The 18927-nt window shown below is 38.6% G+C and overlaps 2 protein-coding genes across 16 annotated transcripts in view; both read right to left on the reverse strand.

Moving 5' to 3' along the window:
• Nucleotides 1–1812: 1812 nt before the first annotated feature.
• LOC137437797 (aminoacyl tRNA synthase complex-interacting multifunctional protein 1-like) overlaps nt 1813–18927 on the reverse strand; it is a 172012-nt gene continuing 154897 nt past the window's right edge. For all 7 annotated transcript variants that reach the window (XM_078768622.1, XM_078768624.1, XM_078768630.1 and 4 more), the window contains one exon: nt 1813–1839. The gene's annotated coding sequence lies outside the window, so the exon portion shown is untranslated. The remainder of the gene's footprint in view (nt 1840–18927) is intronic.
• Nucleotides 1823–18927, reverse strand: part of AIMP1 (aminoacyl tRNA synthetase complex interacting multifunctional protein 1) — an 81035-nt gene continuing 63930 nt past the window's right edge. For all 9 annotated transcript variants that reach the window (XM_078768637.1, XM_078768633.1, XM_078768638.1 and 6 more), the window contains one exon: nt 1823–2060. In XM_078768637.1, coding sequence (XP_078624763.1) covers nt 1894–2060 — 167 coding nt within the window. In that variant the 3' untranslated portion in view covers nt 1823–1893. The remainder of the gene's footprint in view (nt 2061–18927) is intronic.

Genomic DNA, 18927 nt, shown 5'->3' on the forward strand with positions numbered 1-18927 from the left:
GGACCTCCGTTGATAACGCGTCAAAAGCCCACTGCGCTATTGAGGCAGCCGCAATCTCCTCAGAACCTTTCCACACTTAACACTGTGAGATTATCATGGCCGATGTCTTACGTGCCTGCGAGGCAGACCCCGAATGTTAGCGTAAGTATATGCATGCATATGTATGTGTGAATAAGTAGAAATGCATTGAAGAACACGAAGAATTATATACATATATATGGCTATTTCCACAATAAATGGTCATTTTGACTGACTCTACTTTGAAATGTATTCTTGACTGGATATGTCAAAGAATGTGAGCTAAATTCTGTTTGAGAGCACATGTAATAAAGTTATAATGGAAATAAAATCATCGCCGAGTAGTGCCTCGTTTCATTTGTGTGGGAGTGTATTGTATGAAAGAGTGTGATACAGAAAGCACTTTTTGTGTACTGTTGTATTGTACATCATGTTCATGTCTCTCAGGTTGGCCCTGTTTGAAATCTGGGTGATAATTATTTTAGTTATTGTTGAACACTACGGTCAGTTCTTTCAATTCAGTTAGAGTTCAATCTATTTCTGTTTCATAATTTTTTTTCCGGAGAGACCGCAAAACTTCATTACCCACGTAACGCATGTCCGTCAAAATATTGCGTGAGCAAGACAGCAGAGTTGTAAAATAGTCGGAAGATGTACACATTTTATGCTTGCAACAAAATATACAGGGGTGCTTATACCTTCCGTTCACAAATGTCAAATAAGGCCTACTTTGTAAATACTAATGATTAAAATGTTACTAATTCGTAAGTGTGTTGTCCGTCAAATTGTTACGTGGGTAATATCATGTCATTCCCAAATCGGTAAGCATGGTGAGCACCGCTGCACAATCCATTGAAACACGGTTTCTTAGCAGACCTCGCTTACCCACTACCAGCATTACAAGACAATCGCTAGTTCCATGGGAATCTCAGCACTACGATCTGTCCAATGTGTTACATGGATAAGCAATTACGTGAGTTTTGCGGTCTCTCCAAAAAAAACTATGAAACAGAAATATATTGAACTCTAACTGAATTGAAAGAATTGACTGTCGTGTTCAGCAATAACTAAAATAATTATCACCCAGATTTCAAACAGGGCCAACCTGAGAGACATGAACATGATGTACAATACAACAGTACACAAAAAGTGCTTTCTGAATCACACTTTCATACAATACACTCCCACACAAATGAAACGAGGCACTACTCGGCGATGATTTTTTTTCCATTATAACTTTATTACATGTGCTCTCAAACAGAATTTAGCTCATTCTTTGACCAACATATCCAGTCAAGAATACACTTCAAAGTAGGGTCCGTCAAAATGACCATTTATTGTGGAAATAGCCATATATATGTATATATATATATATATATATATATATATATATATATATATATATATATATATATATATATATATAGATAGATAGATTTTTTTTTTTTTTTTTTTTTTTTTTTTTTTTTTTTTAAATATATATATACTGTATATATACGTATATATTTTTATTTTATTTTTTTATATATATATTTTTTTTTTTTTTTTTTTTTTTTTTTTTCATTGCCAGTTGAGGTGGTGTTTGCTTTCTTGCTCATATGTGGAATTGAAGTTGCGGTCATAACAAAGGCCAGAAGGGCACACACACCTTTTGCTACAACTCATTTTCCTTTTTAGAAATTAACCACAATGGCACGTGAGTGCATTATATCAACTGGTGGAAGTTCCACGAACCGATTTTGATTTCTCAAACCAGGGGAAATTAAAGCGAAATGAAATGTGCATGATACAAGCAACACAAAGGTAATACCACCATTTTTATTCTCACAACAATGATTTTATTACCGCACATGGTGTATTCCGGAAAACATGCTTTCAACGTATGGCAGCATCGCACATGCTTTGTGCCCTGCATTCGCCCCTTTCCTGGACGTCAAAGGGGACACCCTTGTATGTGGCGACGAAGTGGTTGTTTGTACGTAGTTCAGGCTGCACTGCTTCCCACACTTTCTTCTTGGGGTTCAACTCCTTATCGGGTTCCCCTGTGGATGCATTTACAACATCTACAAAACTGGAAATACACAATTCATTTTGTAGTTTAAAAAATCAACCAGAAAGTAGGTTACAATTCAAATTACCAACCATCTTGTATATTTTCTTTGTTTGGACCTTCCTGCTGTCATTGGTTATGAAAGTCACTTATAAATATGTGTCATCGTCCTTCATATCATTCATTATAGGTACAGTCACGTGAAAAAGTAAGTACACCCCATGTAAAGTTTTGACTTTTTCAACATATTTCAACATACAGCTATTTGATCTTCATTTCAACAATATTGATAGATAAAGGTGATATCATATAACAAATATCATGAAACATTTACATTTTGTTGTCCATTGTATAATTTAAATAAACATAAATGCAAATTTCGCATGTGGAAAAAGTAAGTACACCCCTACATTTATGACCACTTCAAATACATAAAATTAGAATCAGGTGCACCAGCTCAGGTGCAAATGATTAGAACATCGTTAGAGAGGATCTTGGAGGAACCTGTCTTATTTAAACCTCCGACATTTAGTTTGGTTTGCTCTTTGTTGTTGAAGTGTGCGGTATCACCATGCCTAGATCAAAGGAGCTCTCTACGGCGTTCAGAAAGAAGGTTATAGATGCCTACGAGTCTGGGAATGGATTTAAAAAGATCTTCAAACAATTTGAAATCAATCATTCGACTGTCCGGAAGATCATCTACAAGTGGAGAAGATTCCAAACAACTGCCAACTTGTTCAGGCCAGGCCGCCCCAGCAAGTTCAGCCTGAGAGCAAACCGCAAGATGCTGAAACAAGTCTCTAAGAACCCCAGAATGTCAGCACGGGACCTACAGGTAGCTCTTGCCACTGTTGATGTCAAGGTGCACGAGTCTACCATTCGAAATAGGCTGCACAAATTTGATCTACATGGGAGGTGTGCCAGGAGGAAACCTTTGCTGTCCAGAAAGAACATCAGGGCAAGACTAAAGTTTGCCAATGAACACCTAGGCAAAGACCAGCACTTCTGGAACAATGTGCTCTGGACAGATGAGTCAAAAGTAGAGCTATTTGGCCACAGTACCAGAAGACATGTTTGGCGAAAACCAAAGACAGCATTTGACCACAAGAACCTGATACCAACTGTAAAGCATGGTGGTGGAAATATTATGGTTTGGGGCAGCTTTGCTGCATCAGGGCCTGGGCAGCTCACCATCATATAATCCACTATGAATTCTTCATTGTACCAGAGGGTGCTTGAGGATAATGTGAGGCCATCTGTCGGAAAGTTGAAGCTCAACCAAAGGTAAACCTTGCAACATGACAATGACCCTAAACATACCAGTAAATCCACCAAGGAATGGCTGAAAAGAAAGAAATGGAGGGTTCTGGAATGGCCATGTCAAAGCCCGGATCTAAATCCCATCGAGATGTTGTGGGGGGATTTGAAACGAGCTGTGCATGCAAGAAACCCCTCAAACATCGCACAGCTGAAAGAATTCTGCATGGAGGAGTGGGCAAAAATTTCTCCCAGTCGATGTCAGAGAGTGGTAGACAGTTATAAGAAACGCCTCCTTGAGGTTGTTTCTGCCAAAGGGGGCAATACCACATATTAGAGCCAAGGGTGTACTTACTTTTTCCACTTGCGAAATTTGCATTTATATTTATTTAACTTATACAATGGTCAATGGACTACAAAATGTAAATGTTTCATGATATTTGTTATATTATATCACCTTAATCTATCAATATTGTTGAAATGAAGATCAAATAGCTGTATGTTGAAATATGTTGAAAAAGTCAAAACTTTACATGGGGTGTACTTACTATTTCACGTGACTGTATGTCTGAACCTTGTGAGCAGAATATCTTGAACAATAAGCGAAGTATCAACTTCTAATCTGGTGTGTGGGTGTATCTAGGCATAAGGAAGAACGCTATTGAAAATTGGGTCGCCACGTCAAAATCCAAGATGGCCACCGCCATGTATGTCTGAACCTTGTGAGCAGAATATCTTGAAAAATAAGCGAAGTACCAACTTCTAATCTGGTGTGTGGGTGTATCTAGGCATAAGGAAAAACGCTATTGAAAATTGGGTCGCCACGTCAAAATCCAAGATGGCCGCCACCATATACATGTCTGAACCTTGTGAGCGAAATATCTTGAAAAATAAATTAACTACTAACTTCTAATCTGGTGTGTGCGTATATCTACGCATAAGGAAGAACGCTATTGAAAATTGGGCCGCCATGTCAAAATCCAAGATGGCCGCCGCCATGTATGTCTGAACCTTGTGAGTGGAATATCTTGAAAAATAAGCGAAGTACCACTTCTAATCTGGTGTGTGGGGGTATCCAGGCATAAGGAAGAACGCTATTGAAAATTGGGTCACAACGTCAAAATCCAAGATGGCCACCTTGCATCTTCCACTTTGTCAACTCACATCACTTCAACGACGGGGGACCTAGGCGTAACGCTTGTTAATATTCAAAACCAAGATAATAAATGTTTTCTATGGTCTGTTATTGCACACTTACATCCCGCTGAACATCATGTCCAAAGGGTATCACATTATGAGAAATATGAAAATACGTTAAATGTTAAAGGTCTAACATTTCCAATGGCATTATCTGATATTCCTAAATTTGAGAAAATGAATAATCTATCTGTTGATGATTACGGACTAACGGGTAAAAACAAAGTTCAGGTTTTACAAACTTCTGATAACTATAAAAATGATGAAACTCATATTGACCTTATATATTATAATTCAGGCGAAAATTCACATTATGCTTACATCAAAAATTTACCAAGATTAATTTCTTCACAAATAAACAAACACGAGGCTAAAAAATACATCTGTAAGTGGTCTCAACTTCTTTAATAGTCGATAAAAATTAGACAAACACTTACAATACTGTGTCATACATAAAGCCACCGTAATTAATATGCCGGCAGAAGGTTCAAACATATCATTCAAAGATTTCAATAAAACTATAATCCATCCATTCGTGATATATGCCGACTTTGAATGTATTCTTGAAAAAATAGATAACGCTTCTTCAAATCCAAACGAATCATCCACGAATAACTATCAAAAACATACTCCTTGTGGTTTCTAGTATTATATTAAATCATCCGTTGGCAATGAATACAACAAACTAGAAATTTATAGGGGGGAAGACGTGGCTTATGAGTTTGTAAAACGAATAGAAAAGGACTGTGCGCTCTTAACGTTGATAATGGAACAAACCAATGATCGATGAACCCTCTAACAAAAGAAGAAGAAGAAGAAACAGAATTTGAGCGGACAAATAGCATCTGTCATATTTGTGATCAAGAAATTGATGAGGAGGAAGATCCAAAGGTTAGAGATCATTGTCATCTCACCGGTAAATATAGAGGTCCGATAACGCTTCTATCGGCTCATAATGCGTGTAGTCTTAATTATAAACGCCCCAACTTCATTCCCGTCTTGCTTCACAATAACTCCCATGGTTCGAACCCTGGGGTTTGGGCTAGCGGCTAGGGTGCCGGCTTAGGATCCTAGGATCCTGGGTTCGAATCCCGGTCGATCGCTGAATTAACGCCAGGGGGGTTGACTCAGCCTGTCATCCTTCCGAGGTCGGCTAATTGAGTACCAGTTCACTGGTAATTCCCTGTTTGTTGTTAAAGGCGGCAAAAAGGGTTGGCGTCAGGAAGGGCATCCGGCCGTAAAACATTGCTTCAAAAAGGGGACCAAAAAAACAACAACAACCACGGTTCCCGAAAAAGGCCAACCCCCACTTTGCGGGGAAAAATGGCCTCTAAAGATGGTTATTTTATTATATATATATGATATGCATCTATTTATTCATGAACTTTCAAAGACACCCGGGTACATTTCAGCAATTCCTAACACAGATCATTCACAAAAACAGTTCCTTCAACCATAATATTGTCATTCAAAAATAATTTTTGAAAAGCATATTACAGCCCGCATCAGGTTTCTTGACACATTTAAATTTATGGCAAGTCCATTATCTACTTTAGCATCAAATATTTAAAAACTTTTCGTGTCTTTCAGAGTATGTATCAAATCAAAACGAACGTGAACTCTTATCACAAAAGGAAATATATCCGTATGATTACATGGATTCATTTGAGAGATTTAAGGAGACCCAACTTCCCCCAAAATAATATTTCTATAACGAGTTAAATAAATGCCATATAACTGATAAAGACTATGCTCACGCACAAAATATTTGGAAAACGTTTAACATAAAGAACCTTGGAGAGTATCATGATTTGTATCTTAAAACCGACGTCCTACTACTGGCCGACGTCTTTGAAACCTTTAGAACAGTCTGCCAAAATAAACAATCATACGGGTTAGATCCCATCCACTACTACACCGCTCCTGGGTTGGCTTGGAGTGCTAGATGCTAAAAATGACGAAACAGGAGTTGGAGTTAATCAGCGATGCAGATATGCTTTTGATGATAGAAGAGGCTAAAAGAGGAGGAATATCACAAGTATGTTCTAATGAATGATCGCTTTTTAAGGCCATTTTCCCCGCTAGAGTGGGGGTTAGCCTTGCGGGCCCCATGACAATCATGGTTCCCTGTTTGAGGCAATGTTTTTATGGCCGGATGCCCTTCCTGACGCAAACCCTTGGTCGCCTCTTACGATGCGCAGGGATAAGAGGTATGCTAAAGCCAACAATAAGTATCTTCCTAATTATGATGATACGAAAGATAGTTCTTACCGAATGTATTATGATGCTAATAATTTGTATGGGTGGGCTATGTCCCAAGCTCTCCCTTATGGGGGATTCGAATGGGTTAAAGAGGAAGATTATGAAAAGGTTGTACAAAAAATTATTACATCCACACAAAAAGAATTGGATGATTCGAAAATTGGGTATTGTTTAGAAGGGGATTTTGGATATCCCACAGAGCGCAGAGTTACTCCGCAGAGTTACGCAGAGTTACTCAGGATATCCCACAGAGTTACTCCATAATAAACATAAAGATCTACCATATGCCCCTACTAAAGAATGTCCGAAAGAAGAATGGCTAAGTGATTATCAACGGTCATTTAATATTAAAGGTAAACCAACAGAAAAATTACTTACTACGTTATATGATAAAGAAAATTATGTCTTACACCAAAGGAACTTAAAGCAATATTTATCAGCAGGATTGATACTAAAGAAGTTTCATAGAGTTATACAGTTTAAACAAAGTCATTGGTTGAAGGAGTATATCGATTTTAACACGCAAAGGAGAACCGAAGCAAAAAACGATTTTGAGAAAGACTTTTATAAATTGATGAATAATTCTGTATTTGGAAAGACGATGGAAAAATCTTAGAAATAGACAAAACATAAAACTTACTACATCTTGGAAACAAGCATCAAAATTAGCTAATAAACCCAGTTTTCAAAGAGAAGTGGTGCTTTCAAAGAACTTTGTTGCTATTTATTTGCAAAAAGAGAGGATTGAAATGGATAAACCTATTTATATAGGAACGACGGTTCTTGATTTATCAAAATTACTAATGTATGATTACCTTTATATTAACTTGAAGAAGAAATATCAAGATAATGTTTCTCTACTTTATACGGATACAGATAGTTTTATTTTGGAAATTAAGACGGAAGATGTGTATTCAGATATGCTTGAGGATATTGGCTCAGACGATAAGTTGTTTTTTTCAAAGAATAAAAAGGTTATTGGAAAGTTTAAGGATGAATTAGGGGGAAAGGTAATGACAGAATATGTTGGATTGAGATCTAAGGCTTATGCTTATAAATATATTGATAATAATATTGAAAGATGTGATAAGAAGTTAAAAGGAATAAAGAAAGGTGTTATTAAAGAAGAAATAGGCTTTGATCATTATTATAATTGTTTAACCTTAAAGAAAGAGGAGTTTAGAACCATGAACGCGATAATAAGTTATAATCATCAATTATATACAGAGGAGGTGAACAAGAAAGCTCTTGGGGCTTATGATGATAAAAGGTTTATTTTAGACGGTGGAATCGATTATCTCCCTTATGGTCACATAGACATAATTATAAAATAAAATAACCTAGTATTAAAATGAGTTATTGTATCAAATGTAAAAAGAAAACTAAATCTAAAAATATATCGTACGATATAAATAAAAATAATAGAGTTTGTGAAAAGGGAGAATGTGTAATATGTGGCGCTAAAAAGTGTCGATTCATCTCATCTAAAAGCGGGGGTGATATACAAAAATTTCTATCAGGGAGTAAATTTACAACCACGGGGATTCCGGGGGAACTACACCTACCGGGGTATTCCTTCTGTGGTCCCGGAACAAACTTAGAAAAAAGATTAGATGAGGATGGCAATCCTAAACCTTGATCTAAACCTTGAAATAGGGTTGATGAGGTGTGTATGAAGCATGACATTGATTATGGGGAAACCACTATGTTGGACGATAAACTTGAAGCCGATAGAGAAATGCTGTATAATTTGTCTTTGATACGAAATCCAACGTTGAGAGAGAAAGTTGATAGGTTTATCGTGAAGAAGATGATAAGTGCTAAATTGAGATTAGGGATGGGGGCTGCCCTTCAAAAAAACTACTAAACTCCAAGGATGATATTAAACCTGAGGAACGAGTCATTTTAGCTAATAGTCTAGGCAAGAAATTCAAAAATGTGCTTATTTAGGCTGCATGAGGCATTTTTGAGGAAAAGTAAACAAATAGGTTTTTCTGAAAGGGATTTTCGTGCTGAATATGAATATCTTGTTTGTGTTTCCCAAAATTGCCTAATTAGGTCATTAATTAAGGTCAAAGGTCAATAAGTGCAAAATTCAAGTTTTCACAGAAATTTTGAAATTTGAAAGAAACTTTGAAACTTTGAAAACTGACAGGAACTTTACGCAGAGACTCATCACAGCATATCGGGCGGGTAGACCAGTTGATTTGAGCAAGATCTTAAACCATGAATTGATGAACGTACCAGTGAACATTGCTGACACATCTGGCTCGCTACGGACCGGTACCAAATCCATTCTATTCGATGTGTTGACGAAAGATGTGACATCACCCCCAGAAATCACCATCAGAAAACCTGCTTGTCTTATCATAGATGGACAAGCCACGATTATGTCATTGGGAAAGCCATGTGATGCGAAAACCTTTGGCGATTATGCTGATGTGTTTGTGAAACTCATTTTCAAGCAAGGTAGAGCATATGATAGGATTGATGCGACTTTCGATCGATACCAAGAGCTCTCAATCAAAACTGGAACAAGGGAAAAACAGACAAAAAAGTCCAGGCCAATTCGATGATTGATTGAAAATCGAGATGTCCCCCTCCCAAGCAAATGGACAGACTTCCTCGCATCCACTGACAACAAGAGAGACCTTTCTCTTTTTCTGTCCAATGCACTCATTGCATCCGCTCCAAGTGAGAAGACAGTTGTTGTGGGTGGAGGGTTCGTTAGCGAGACAGATGTGCAAAGTACTGATCCTGACATGAACATGGAGTCGTTGGAAGGTAATCATGAAGAAGCGGATACCCGAATTATGCTCCACTGTATTCAAAGTGATGCACCAACTATTGTGGTGTCAGCCCGTGATACGGATATCCTTGTTCTACTTCTAGCGCATTTTGACAAGATGGTTTGCTCACAGTTATGGCTCAAGGCTGGCACCTCTAAGAAACCAAAGTATGTTCCAGTTCATGATATCAGGAAACAACTCGCCCTCGATGACCACACATTTGAAACAATCCCAGCATTCCATGCAATCACAGGGTGTGATACGGTATCATACTTCTCTGGACACTCAAAGAAGTCAACATGGGATGTATTCTTGGAACACCATCATCTACTAAGGGGTCTTGGCAAGTCTCTGAGTCTGTCCAATGAAGTGTCCAATGATGCTGAGAGATTTATATGTCGCGTATATAAGACATCATCCGAGAACTGTGACCAGGCCCGTGTAAAGCTGTTCAGTAAATGTCAGGCACCAGAATCAATGCCACCATCCAGTGATGCTGCACATCACCATATACAGCGTGCAAATTACCAGAGCTTCATATGGAGAGAAGCGTGCAATCCAAACCCAGTAATTCCTTCCCCAATGGACTCTGCTGGATGGAAGCTGGCTGATGGTCTTCTCTCACCGGTGCTCACATCTTTACCCCCTATCCCAAAAGCATGCAAGGACATTGTACAGTGTGGCTGTACCAAGGGTTGCACCAGTGATAGGTGTTCATGCAAGAAATGGGATTTGAAGTGTACGGACGCATGCAAATGCAGTGACTCGGAGACTGTAACATGCAAAAACAAGACTAAATAACGCCAATGCTAGGATATTGCCACAATACGGTTATTTGACACTTCATCAGTGTTGGTTTAAGGGGGTGAAATATAAATATAAAATATAGAAATATAAAAAAGGTGACATATTCCTTTCTAATATAATGTTAGATATATTGTTGTCATATATAGAGAGGAAACCAAAATCAGTTTTGGTGGCCTACGTTGGAAAAGAGACAAATCCATGCGACCAAAATTGAACTGTTATTGAGATATTGGCAATTGAACCGTTATTGAGATATTGGCGATAGAATCAAGAATTCCTATCATATTTTTCATTTAATTTGAATATTCGGCACATAATATGACGTTTAATTTGAATGATATGTAGAAAATTCTTGTAAATTCATCTAGGGGACGTCAAATAGGACCTTACGAAAATTTCATTAAAATTCGCATTTTGTACGAATTAACCCTTGACCCTAATTGGTGGCTAATTATGCAAATTTCGCAAAACAAACAACAAAGTCTCATTCCCCTGAACCTAGACAATGATGCTATGCCATATATTCTTTTCACTGGTGCATTTTGACATGAAACATCAAAGGGAAATCAACTGACATGGCACTCCGTAGAAAGGTCAACTGTTACGGAGATATTCTCCATAGAAGTGAAAATCTCTTTCACATTTTCCATTAAATTCAAATCTTTGACATGCAATGTATGGCTTAATATGATAGATATTGGAAAATCTTTTTTAGCCACTGTATTGAATATTAAAAATAAAACAATTTCTGTGAAAACTTGAATTTTGCACTTATTGACCTTTGGCCTTAATTAATGCCCTAATTAGGCAATTTTGGGAAACACAAACAAGATATTCATATTCAGCACGAAATTCCCTTTCAGAAAAACCTATTTGTTTGCTTTTCCTCAAAAATGCCTCATGCAATCACATTTGCTGGAAATTGAACCAGTCTATAATGAGTTACACAAACTTATAATCACAAAGTTTAAACGAAGGAAGGTTTATTCCAAAGGGGTTGATTACATCTGGTCTGCTGATTTAATTGAACTAAATAATGATAAGGGGTATAAGTATGCCTTAACCGATATTGATTTGAGGAGTAGATTTGCTTGGGTTGTTCCCCTGAAAAAAAAAATGGTAATACTCTGATGTTAGCTTTCAAATTGATATTTAATAAAAGTAAAAGGAAACCAAATAAGTTGTGGACCGACGAGGGAATGGAGTTCTACAACAGCATATTCATGAAATTTCTTAAAGAGAATGGTATTACATTATACAGTACTTTTAATGAAGGAAAAGCAGTTGTTATTGAGCGTTTTAATCGCACTTTGAAAGAGAGGCTATATAAAAAATTCACACAACTCGGTTCTCAACAATGGGTATCGGAAATTCAAGATATTGTTGATAATTACAACAATGCGGTACATTCATCTACAAAAGAAAAACCGTCAGAAACAGTTACAAAATTAGAATATGAAAAGAAGATTAATTTAAGAAAACCAAAGTTCAAAGTTGATGATGTTGTAAGAATATACAGATGCAAAAGTCATTTTGAGAAAGGTTATACAAAGAGATGGACTAATGAACTTTTTAAAATAGTTGCTGTAACGGATACGGTGCCTTGGACTTATAAGTTATATGATTTACATGGAGAAGAAATCTTGTGGTCATTTTATTCACAGGAATTACAAAAGACAAAACTCAGCGGGTAATGTTCTTGAAAAATAATTGATGTTATATTAAAATGGCAAGTTATAGGGCAGCATGACTTCAGGAGAATTATAATTTTTGTATTCAAGGATACTTACAAGAAAAGGGGGTAAAATTTTTAATTCCTTATTAACTAGAACACAAACAGGGAAATTTTGTAATTAAGGATTGGCCATATACCGACATTGTGAAGCCCACAAATAGAGACTTGTTTAAAATATTAAATAAAAATGAACTTCTCAAAGTTATGAAATATAAGGCTCTTTTAGAAAATGTCAACAAATCCTATTGGCATCCTATTATGAGAAAAATAATTATAAATACAAGAATAGCTCAAAATCCAGATGAATATATGGAGAACATCTAATGGAGCTCAAAGGAAGAGAAGGAGGAGGTGACAAGTAAAGTAAGGAAAGTAAGGGAAAGGAGGGAAACAAGGGAAACAGCAGCAAGGGAAGTAGGGAAAGCAAGGGAAAGGAGGGAAGTAGAGGCGATAGCAGCAAAGACAACAAGGGACACAATGGAGGAGCTGATTCTAAATGGGACTATGTATGATGATTTTGATGAAACAGGGAGAATAACGGAAGCAGCACAAAGGAAAATAGAGGAAACAATAGCAAGGAAAGTACGGGAAGCAAGGGAAACAGCAGCCAGGGAACTAAGGGAGGCAGCAGCAAGGGAAATAATTAAAAGCAGGAAGGAGAGGATAGCAAGGGGAGAGTCGATGTGGGAAACTATAGATGATTCCACCCTATTAGCTATAATAATGGAACCGGATGAGGATGAGGATGAAGATATAATAAGAGCGGAACCAAGGTTGTTGGAATGAGAAGAGGAGGAGGAGGAAGAAAGTGAAAGGCAGGGATTAGAAGTGGGGGAGAGGAAACAAGGGGCGTGCCAGGGGTGGTAACATGGGAATTTAAGGAAGGGGCAGTAGGAGGGGTAAGGGTAACAAAGGAAGAGGAGGAAAGGGCAGCAAGGGCAGCAAGGATAGCAAAGGAAGCAGCAAGAATAACAAAGGAAGCAGGGGCAAGGATAGCAAGGGCAGCAAGGGCAACAAAGGAAGAGGAGGAAGTAGAGGCAACAATAGAAGAGGTGATAAGGGCAACAAAGGATGACGAGTGAATACATATAATTGATAAAAAATAATTTGAAATTAAAGAATTTCAAATTAAATAAACATTTATGTTTTTGAAATATGCATGAGATTAATAATATGAGAGGTAATACCATTCCATCTTCCCACTACCAAATTGGTTTGTATTCCATGGCTTTGTATATTTGTATGATTGTCTTCCTTCTTTGTCATGCAAACCATCACAATGCTATCATTTTTTTTTTTTTTTTCCTAACATGTATTTGTTGTTGACTAATTGTGCTTCCACATACATCATTATGCTCACCAAGCGGGTAATAATCTTCTTTATGGGACCAAGTAAAATCTTGTAGGTCTTCCAAGTTTATTGAAAAGGGCCAATTATACCCTAAATCAGGCATATCATACCCCCATATACCAATTATCATATTAACAATATGACCTTCCTTATAAAGTTTAGTTGTAAGTGGAACGGTAAATTTAATATGAAAAGGTGTATGGTCTGGAGAACCGGGCGTTGTGGCTGTAAATTCTACTTGTTTATCAAAACGTGCCGTTTTCTCTAGGGTTATATATTGTAATACATCACCTAATCTCACCAAGTCGTTGTCATCCGTGGGGCCCGGATAATTGGTTAATTTATAACTATTTTTCATATTAAGATTTTTAGTTATATCATATTTCTGACGTTCGACCTGTGCCTTTGTATAATAATTTGATAAAACAACAGTCGCCTCTTGAGATCCCCTAAAGATAGAGCCGTCTTTTCCAACGTAGGTCATTTGACATAAGATTTAAAATAATATCATAAAAATTTCCATTATTGTTGAGGTGAAATAATACGTATAAACATAATTGCCCACAACATTTAGCATTTAGTTCTTGGACCTGAAATGTTTGATAAACACCATGTTGCAAGAAGTCTTTTACTTCGAGAGGTGGAGGAAGCCCATAACTGTCCAAATAATATTTATCCCGGCTATTATGAATGCAAGTCCAATGTGACCCATTTCTACTATTATCTTCTAAATTCATAATAATATTCGTTGTATTTTTAGGTAACTTTGGTAATTCATCCCTCATACAAATACTTACGTTATCGAGGTTTAGTTGTTTACAATATTTATTGAGTTCTATATTTGTCGTTGTGTTCTTTCCAAAATGTTTAAACCACTCCTCCATTTCTTTTTATTTAGGGGAAAGATATAATCCGTTACCCCTTTTAGTTAGTTTTACACCCGCCTGTGCAATAGAAGAAAGCATATCTCCAACGAACGCTCTCGCTTTATTAGGTAGTCCTTCAAGTTTTTCGGCAAAATCTACAATTATACCACTTCCACTAATTTGTTTCTCCGTCTCCTTATGTCTTTCCATCTCCTTGTTATGTCTTTCCAATTATTTTTGGGCTGCTAGTTGGGATTTCTTTTCATTAGCGGCTTTTATCCCTGCTGCAACACCACCCGCCACAGATCCCGCTGCACCTATATCACCGGTAATTAAGGGGATTAGGGATAGAAGTGGAAGAAATCCTCCGTTTATTTCCTTTAGTGAATATTTCTTCAACATAGGTTTTGACATTTTAAAACTAAGTGAAGCGGTACTATTTAATGTTTTAACCTGCACCTTTGTAAGCAAAAACACTAATTCTTATATCACCTTTTCTTTGAATTGTACGAATGTTAATCGTACAAGGTTTTTGATTTTGAATACAAGATGATAGTTTATCACGATTGATTTGATTAATATATACGTCAGTTGTTACTTTACTAATTTTTATATATTATGAAAAGATTTTTTTTCCCTAGTTATACGAGAAAAAAATCTACAATGCCCCCTAAACATACAAAATTTATATTTATTACTCATGTTATATTACTTGTGATATTAGTCATGACTCCATTATCTGTATTAATCTGTAGTTCTGTTTCTTCCACGAGCAAACAAGATGCATCAAGTTCTCCACTTCCCACCCTTTCAATGTTTACGCAAGTATCTACTCGATTGGACTTATTAGTTTCCTTTTGAGCGCTCAGGTCAATCGCGTAGATTGTATATAGATTTTTTAACGTGATCATATCCAAAATGGGATCCGGATTACCGTTACTTTCACACACCTTTTCGTAAGGCTTCGGCATAATGATTATTTTCCCAATTAATTTCCAATCTATCTAGCGGATAATATGTTCGATCTAGAGAAACCCGAAGTTGTTTTACATTAGCATCATCACACAACGCATTATTCTTATCAGTAGCAGTATCTCCATCTGTTTTCTTAAAAATGAGCCAAAGGTATCGCGGTTTTCCTTGAAGAACACCCAAATTCCAATTGTAAGTGGTTTTGTCCATTTTAATGTGTTCGCATCTTCTTTTAAGGTACGTTACATTTAGCGGAGTCTTTGAGTTAAGTCTTCTATTCAACATCTCTTTCGTTTTAAGACTAGGATCATATTCGGTGATATACCAACAAAGATCATTAATAACAAATTTATTGTTAGCAGCCCCAAAAAACAATCTATTTTCATTAGTATTCCTTTGTAGTTGAAATCTAATTTTAAGTCCATACAGAACTTCATCATAATCACAAAATCCAAATATACCTTTAAGGGGCACAGCTACGGTAAAACTATGCTCTGTTTTGTTACTCTTGTTATACATTGTGTTACGTTCTCCTCCCCAAACCCCCTGGTCACGGTGTACCTCCAAGCCCCGAGAGGCATCACGGCAGAAAAATGTGTTATTCTGTATGTCAAAGATCAATGGTGAAGCCACACCAATTGTTACAAACAAACAAGTATTGTATTAAGATGACACAAGAATAACAGTACAACAACAATAGTAATCAATTGTACAACCAATATATATTTCCTATGATGGTACCATCAGGTTCGTACAATATAACTCACTGTGCTCCAAGTGAGCGAAAAGAAGAAGGTTCCCAATGTCTCTAATCCCGGCTTCAAGCCAAAGTCGATTCCGGCTTGAAGCCAAAGTCGATTCCGGCGTCAAGCCAAAGTCGATCCGCTCCAGCGATCGTCAGAACAATGTCCAATCGAGACCAGAATCCCGTTCAGATGACAGTCACAGTCACGCGGCCAAAGCTGCGCAAAGGCGCCCTCCAGTCGACTGGGAAATCACACCCTCGGGTATGGACGTTCCACTGCTCACAGTCGGTGAACCGCAAATTAACCTTCAAAAGCCACGTTGCACACACACACACCAGATTAACGTCTGGTGCGGTGAAAACGGTTGAAGCGAAGCGAAGACCTTGCGCGATGCGCAAAGCGCGCGAGTCAAAACAAAATGGCCGACGGCCCGTTCTCGAGGCGTAACGGCGCGACGATGATTCTCCTCGGAACCAACCGCCAAAACCTGGCACGCAGGTTGATCTGTCACAGAGATAACCACTCTGTCACAAGAATCCCTTTCCCGGGAAACCCGAAGTTCGCTAGTGACCTCCGTTCGTCAACGTTTGCTCCAGACCTCAACGCAGCTTGGCTTTCTTGTCAAACTCACTCGCTCCGCCTTCTTTTCTCCTCTTCCTCTTCGTCGTCGTCCGGTTCCCGATCCGGTTTCCGGTTTCTTTTAACTCTAACTTTTTCACCTTTTGCAAATAGTAATCTATATTTCTCTCAAACGACAACAATAATAGTACATGGAATCAAAAATGTTTACAGTGGATGAAAACCACAACAATGGAAGTGACGAATCCGTAACACTTCCCCCCCTAAAGAAAGAAAGTTTGAACACAGTGAAAACTTTCTTTGCAGGCAAAAACTCTTTTAACAAACAAAAGTAAAACTCACACCCAAATCATCTATTCCAGTGAGCAACGATAATTAATATTTCCCAAAATAAAGCAACAACCTCCAAACAACCTACAGAAATTTCCAAAGTTAGTTCACTCTGGACAAAGCATCAGCAACGACATTGTCCCTGCCCTTTACATGCTCAATTTCCAAGTTGAACTGCAAAGCCAAACTCCATCTCATCAACCTCTGGTTTTTATTTTTCATTTTTTGAATGAAGGTTAAGGGGTTGTGATCAACAATCCAAAGCAAAGCAAATCTATAGCACTTTTTTAAGGAGGCCGAGCTGAGAGCCAGGTTTCATGGTGGTTGGGTGGTGAGGCCTGGAAGTATTCACTGCATGGACGCATTTAGGAACGTGGAGTTCACGGGTTAATCCGTGTAGGAATCTTGGCTCGGCTGCTCCTGAGCACTCAGTGCTTCCAACTCTTCTCTTGATCATAAAAATCATAATCACAGTTGTAGAATCGGGTGCTGTAGTCACGTGAGTAGCGGTCCCCATCTCGGCTACCACCGTAATAGTCATCCCGTCGAGAGTTGCCAAAACTGCGCTGCTGCTGCTGGGAGCGTAATCACGACTGCGGCCGCCACCAAAACTACTACTCCCACGCCGGGAGCCATAGCCACCCCTGAAACTACCTCAACGTTTTCCTCCTCTGTAGCCCCCTTGACGCCCATGGCCTGCCTTCTCTACTGTTATGGTCCGACATTCCAAATCCTTGCCATTCAAAGCCTTTTCTGCATCTTTGGCGTCCTTTGTGTTTTCAAACGTGACAAAGCCAAACCCTCTCGACTTTTGCGTCTCCCTGTCTTTTATCAGCAGCACTTCCAAGAGTGGTCCATATTTGCCAAAGATAGAGTCCAGAACATCTTCACTTGTGTCAAAGTTCAGTCCACCTACAAAGAGCTTGCCAGCATTGCCTCCATCCATGACTTGTGTGTGCTGACACTTAGTTTCAGGGTACTCGACAAAACGTGCCTGTGCAAAGCGTGACGTCAGTACCTTCTCCTTCTCTTCAGAGCGCTTCTTACCCATAGCACGAGTCGCGGCACAGGATGGAAAGATACCCGGAATATTCCGCTCCAACCGTGCGGTGTTATTTTCCATACTAGGCTTTTCAACAAACATCGGATTACCAGAAACTCGACCACCGGCCAAATCATTCCCGATAACAAAAGAGATTCCCTCTACAGGAAGAGTGGCTTGTAAACCTACGGTGACCGGTCCTGACACCAAATCAGACTTCAAATGGATGACATGAAGTGGAGCTATAACATAGCCACCAACCCCCTGTAAAAGAACACTAACACCACTTGCCGTCTTTCTGACAATGGCAAAATGCCCTCAAGCATCAAAGATTGATGTGCTTCTGTGTCCCTCAATAGCCTAACAGGTCTCTGGTTAGTCAAGTCTCCATCCAGCAACACAAACCCCTCTGAAATAAAAGGTTTGTAACCCACTTGAACAAGGTCGTTCTGTGATGCCGTAACTTTGGCGTGGGAACCTTCACAAGGCACTGTCCTCCAAGGACGATTTCTCGTATTTGCCAATGCATTCGGAGTTGTACTAGTCTGACTCTGCTCCTGATTTTTCCTTTTCAGGGCGTAACATTGGGACAGCAAATGCCCAGCTTTCTTGCAAAAAGCGCAAGTAGGCCCGGAGGAGAAACTTGAGGTCTGCCTCGGGCCCCCCGGAAGAGAAGTCTGTCTTGGAACTGTAGTCTTCTGATCCCCAAAAGTCGCGGTATCAGATTTGTCCCCATAGTCATCTCTAGGCCGCCTCCACGAATATTTGTTCTCCGCCCCTGATTTACCATAACCCCCCTGGCTAACTCCAGACGGGAAATTAGGTTTGTGGAACCCCATCCTGTGTGTCAAGGCATAGTCGTCTGCCACGGTTGCTGCCTCATACAACTCTGGTACTTTCTTTTCATCCAGATGTACTTTAATGTC

Source organism: Myxine glutinosa, assembly GCF_964187855.1.
Source record: "Myxine glutinosa chromosome 12 unlocalized genomic scaffold, kmMyxGlut1.1 SUPER_12_unloc_1, whole genome shotgun sequence".
Classification (NCBI taxonomy): Eukaryota; Metazoa; Chordata; class Myxini; order Myxiniformes; family Myxinidae; genus Myxine; species Myxine glutinosa.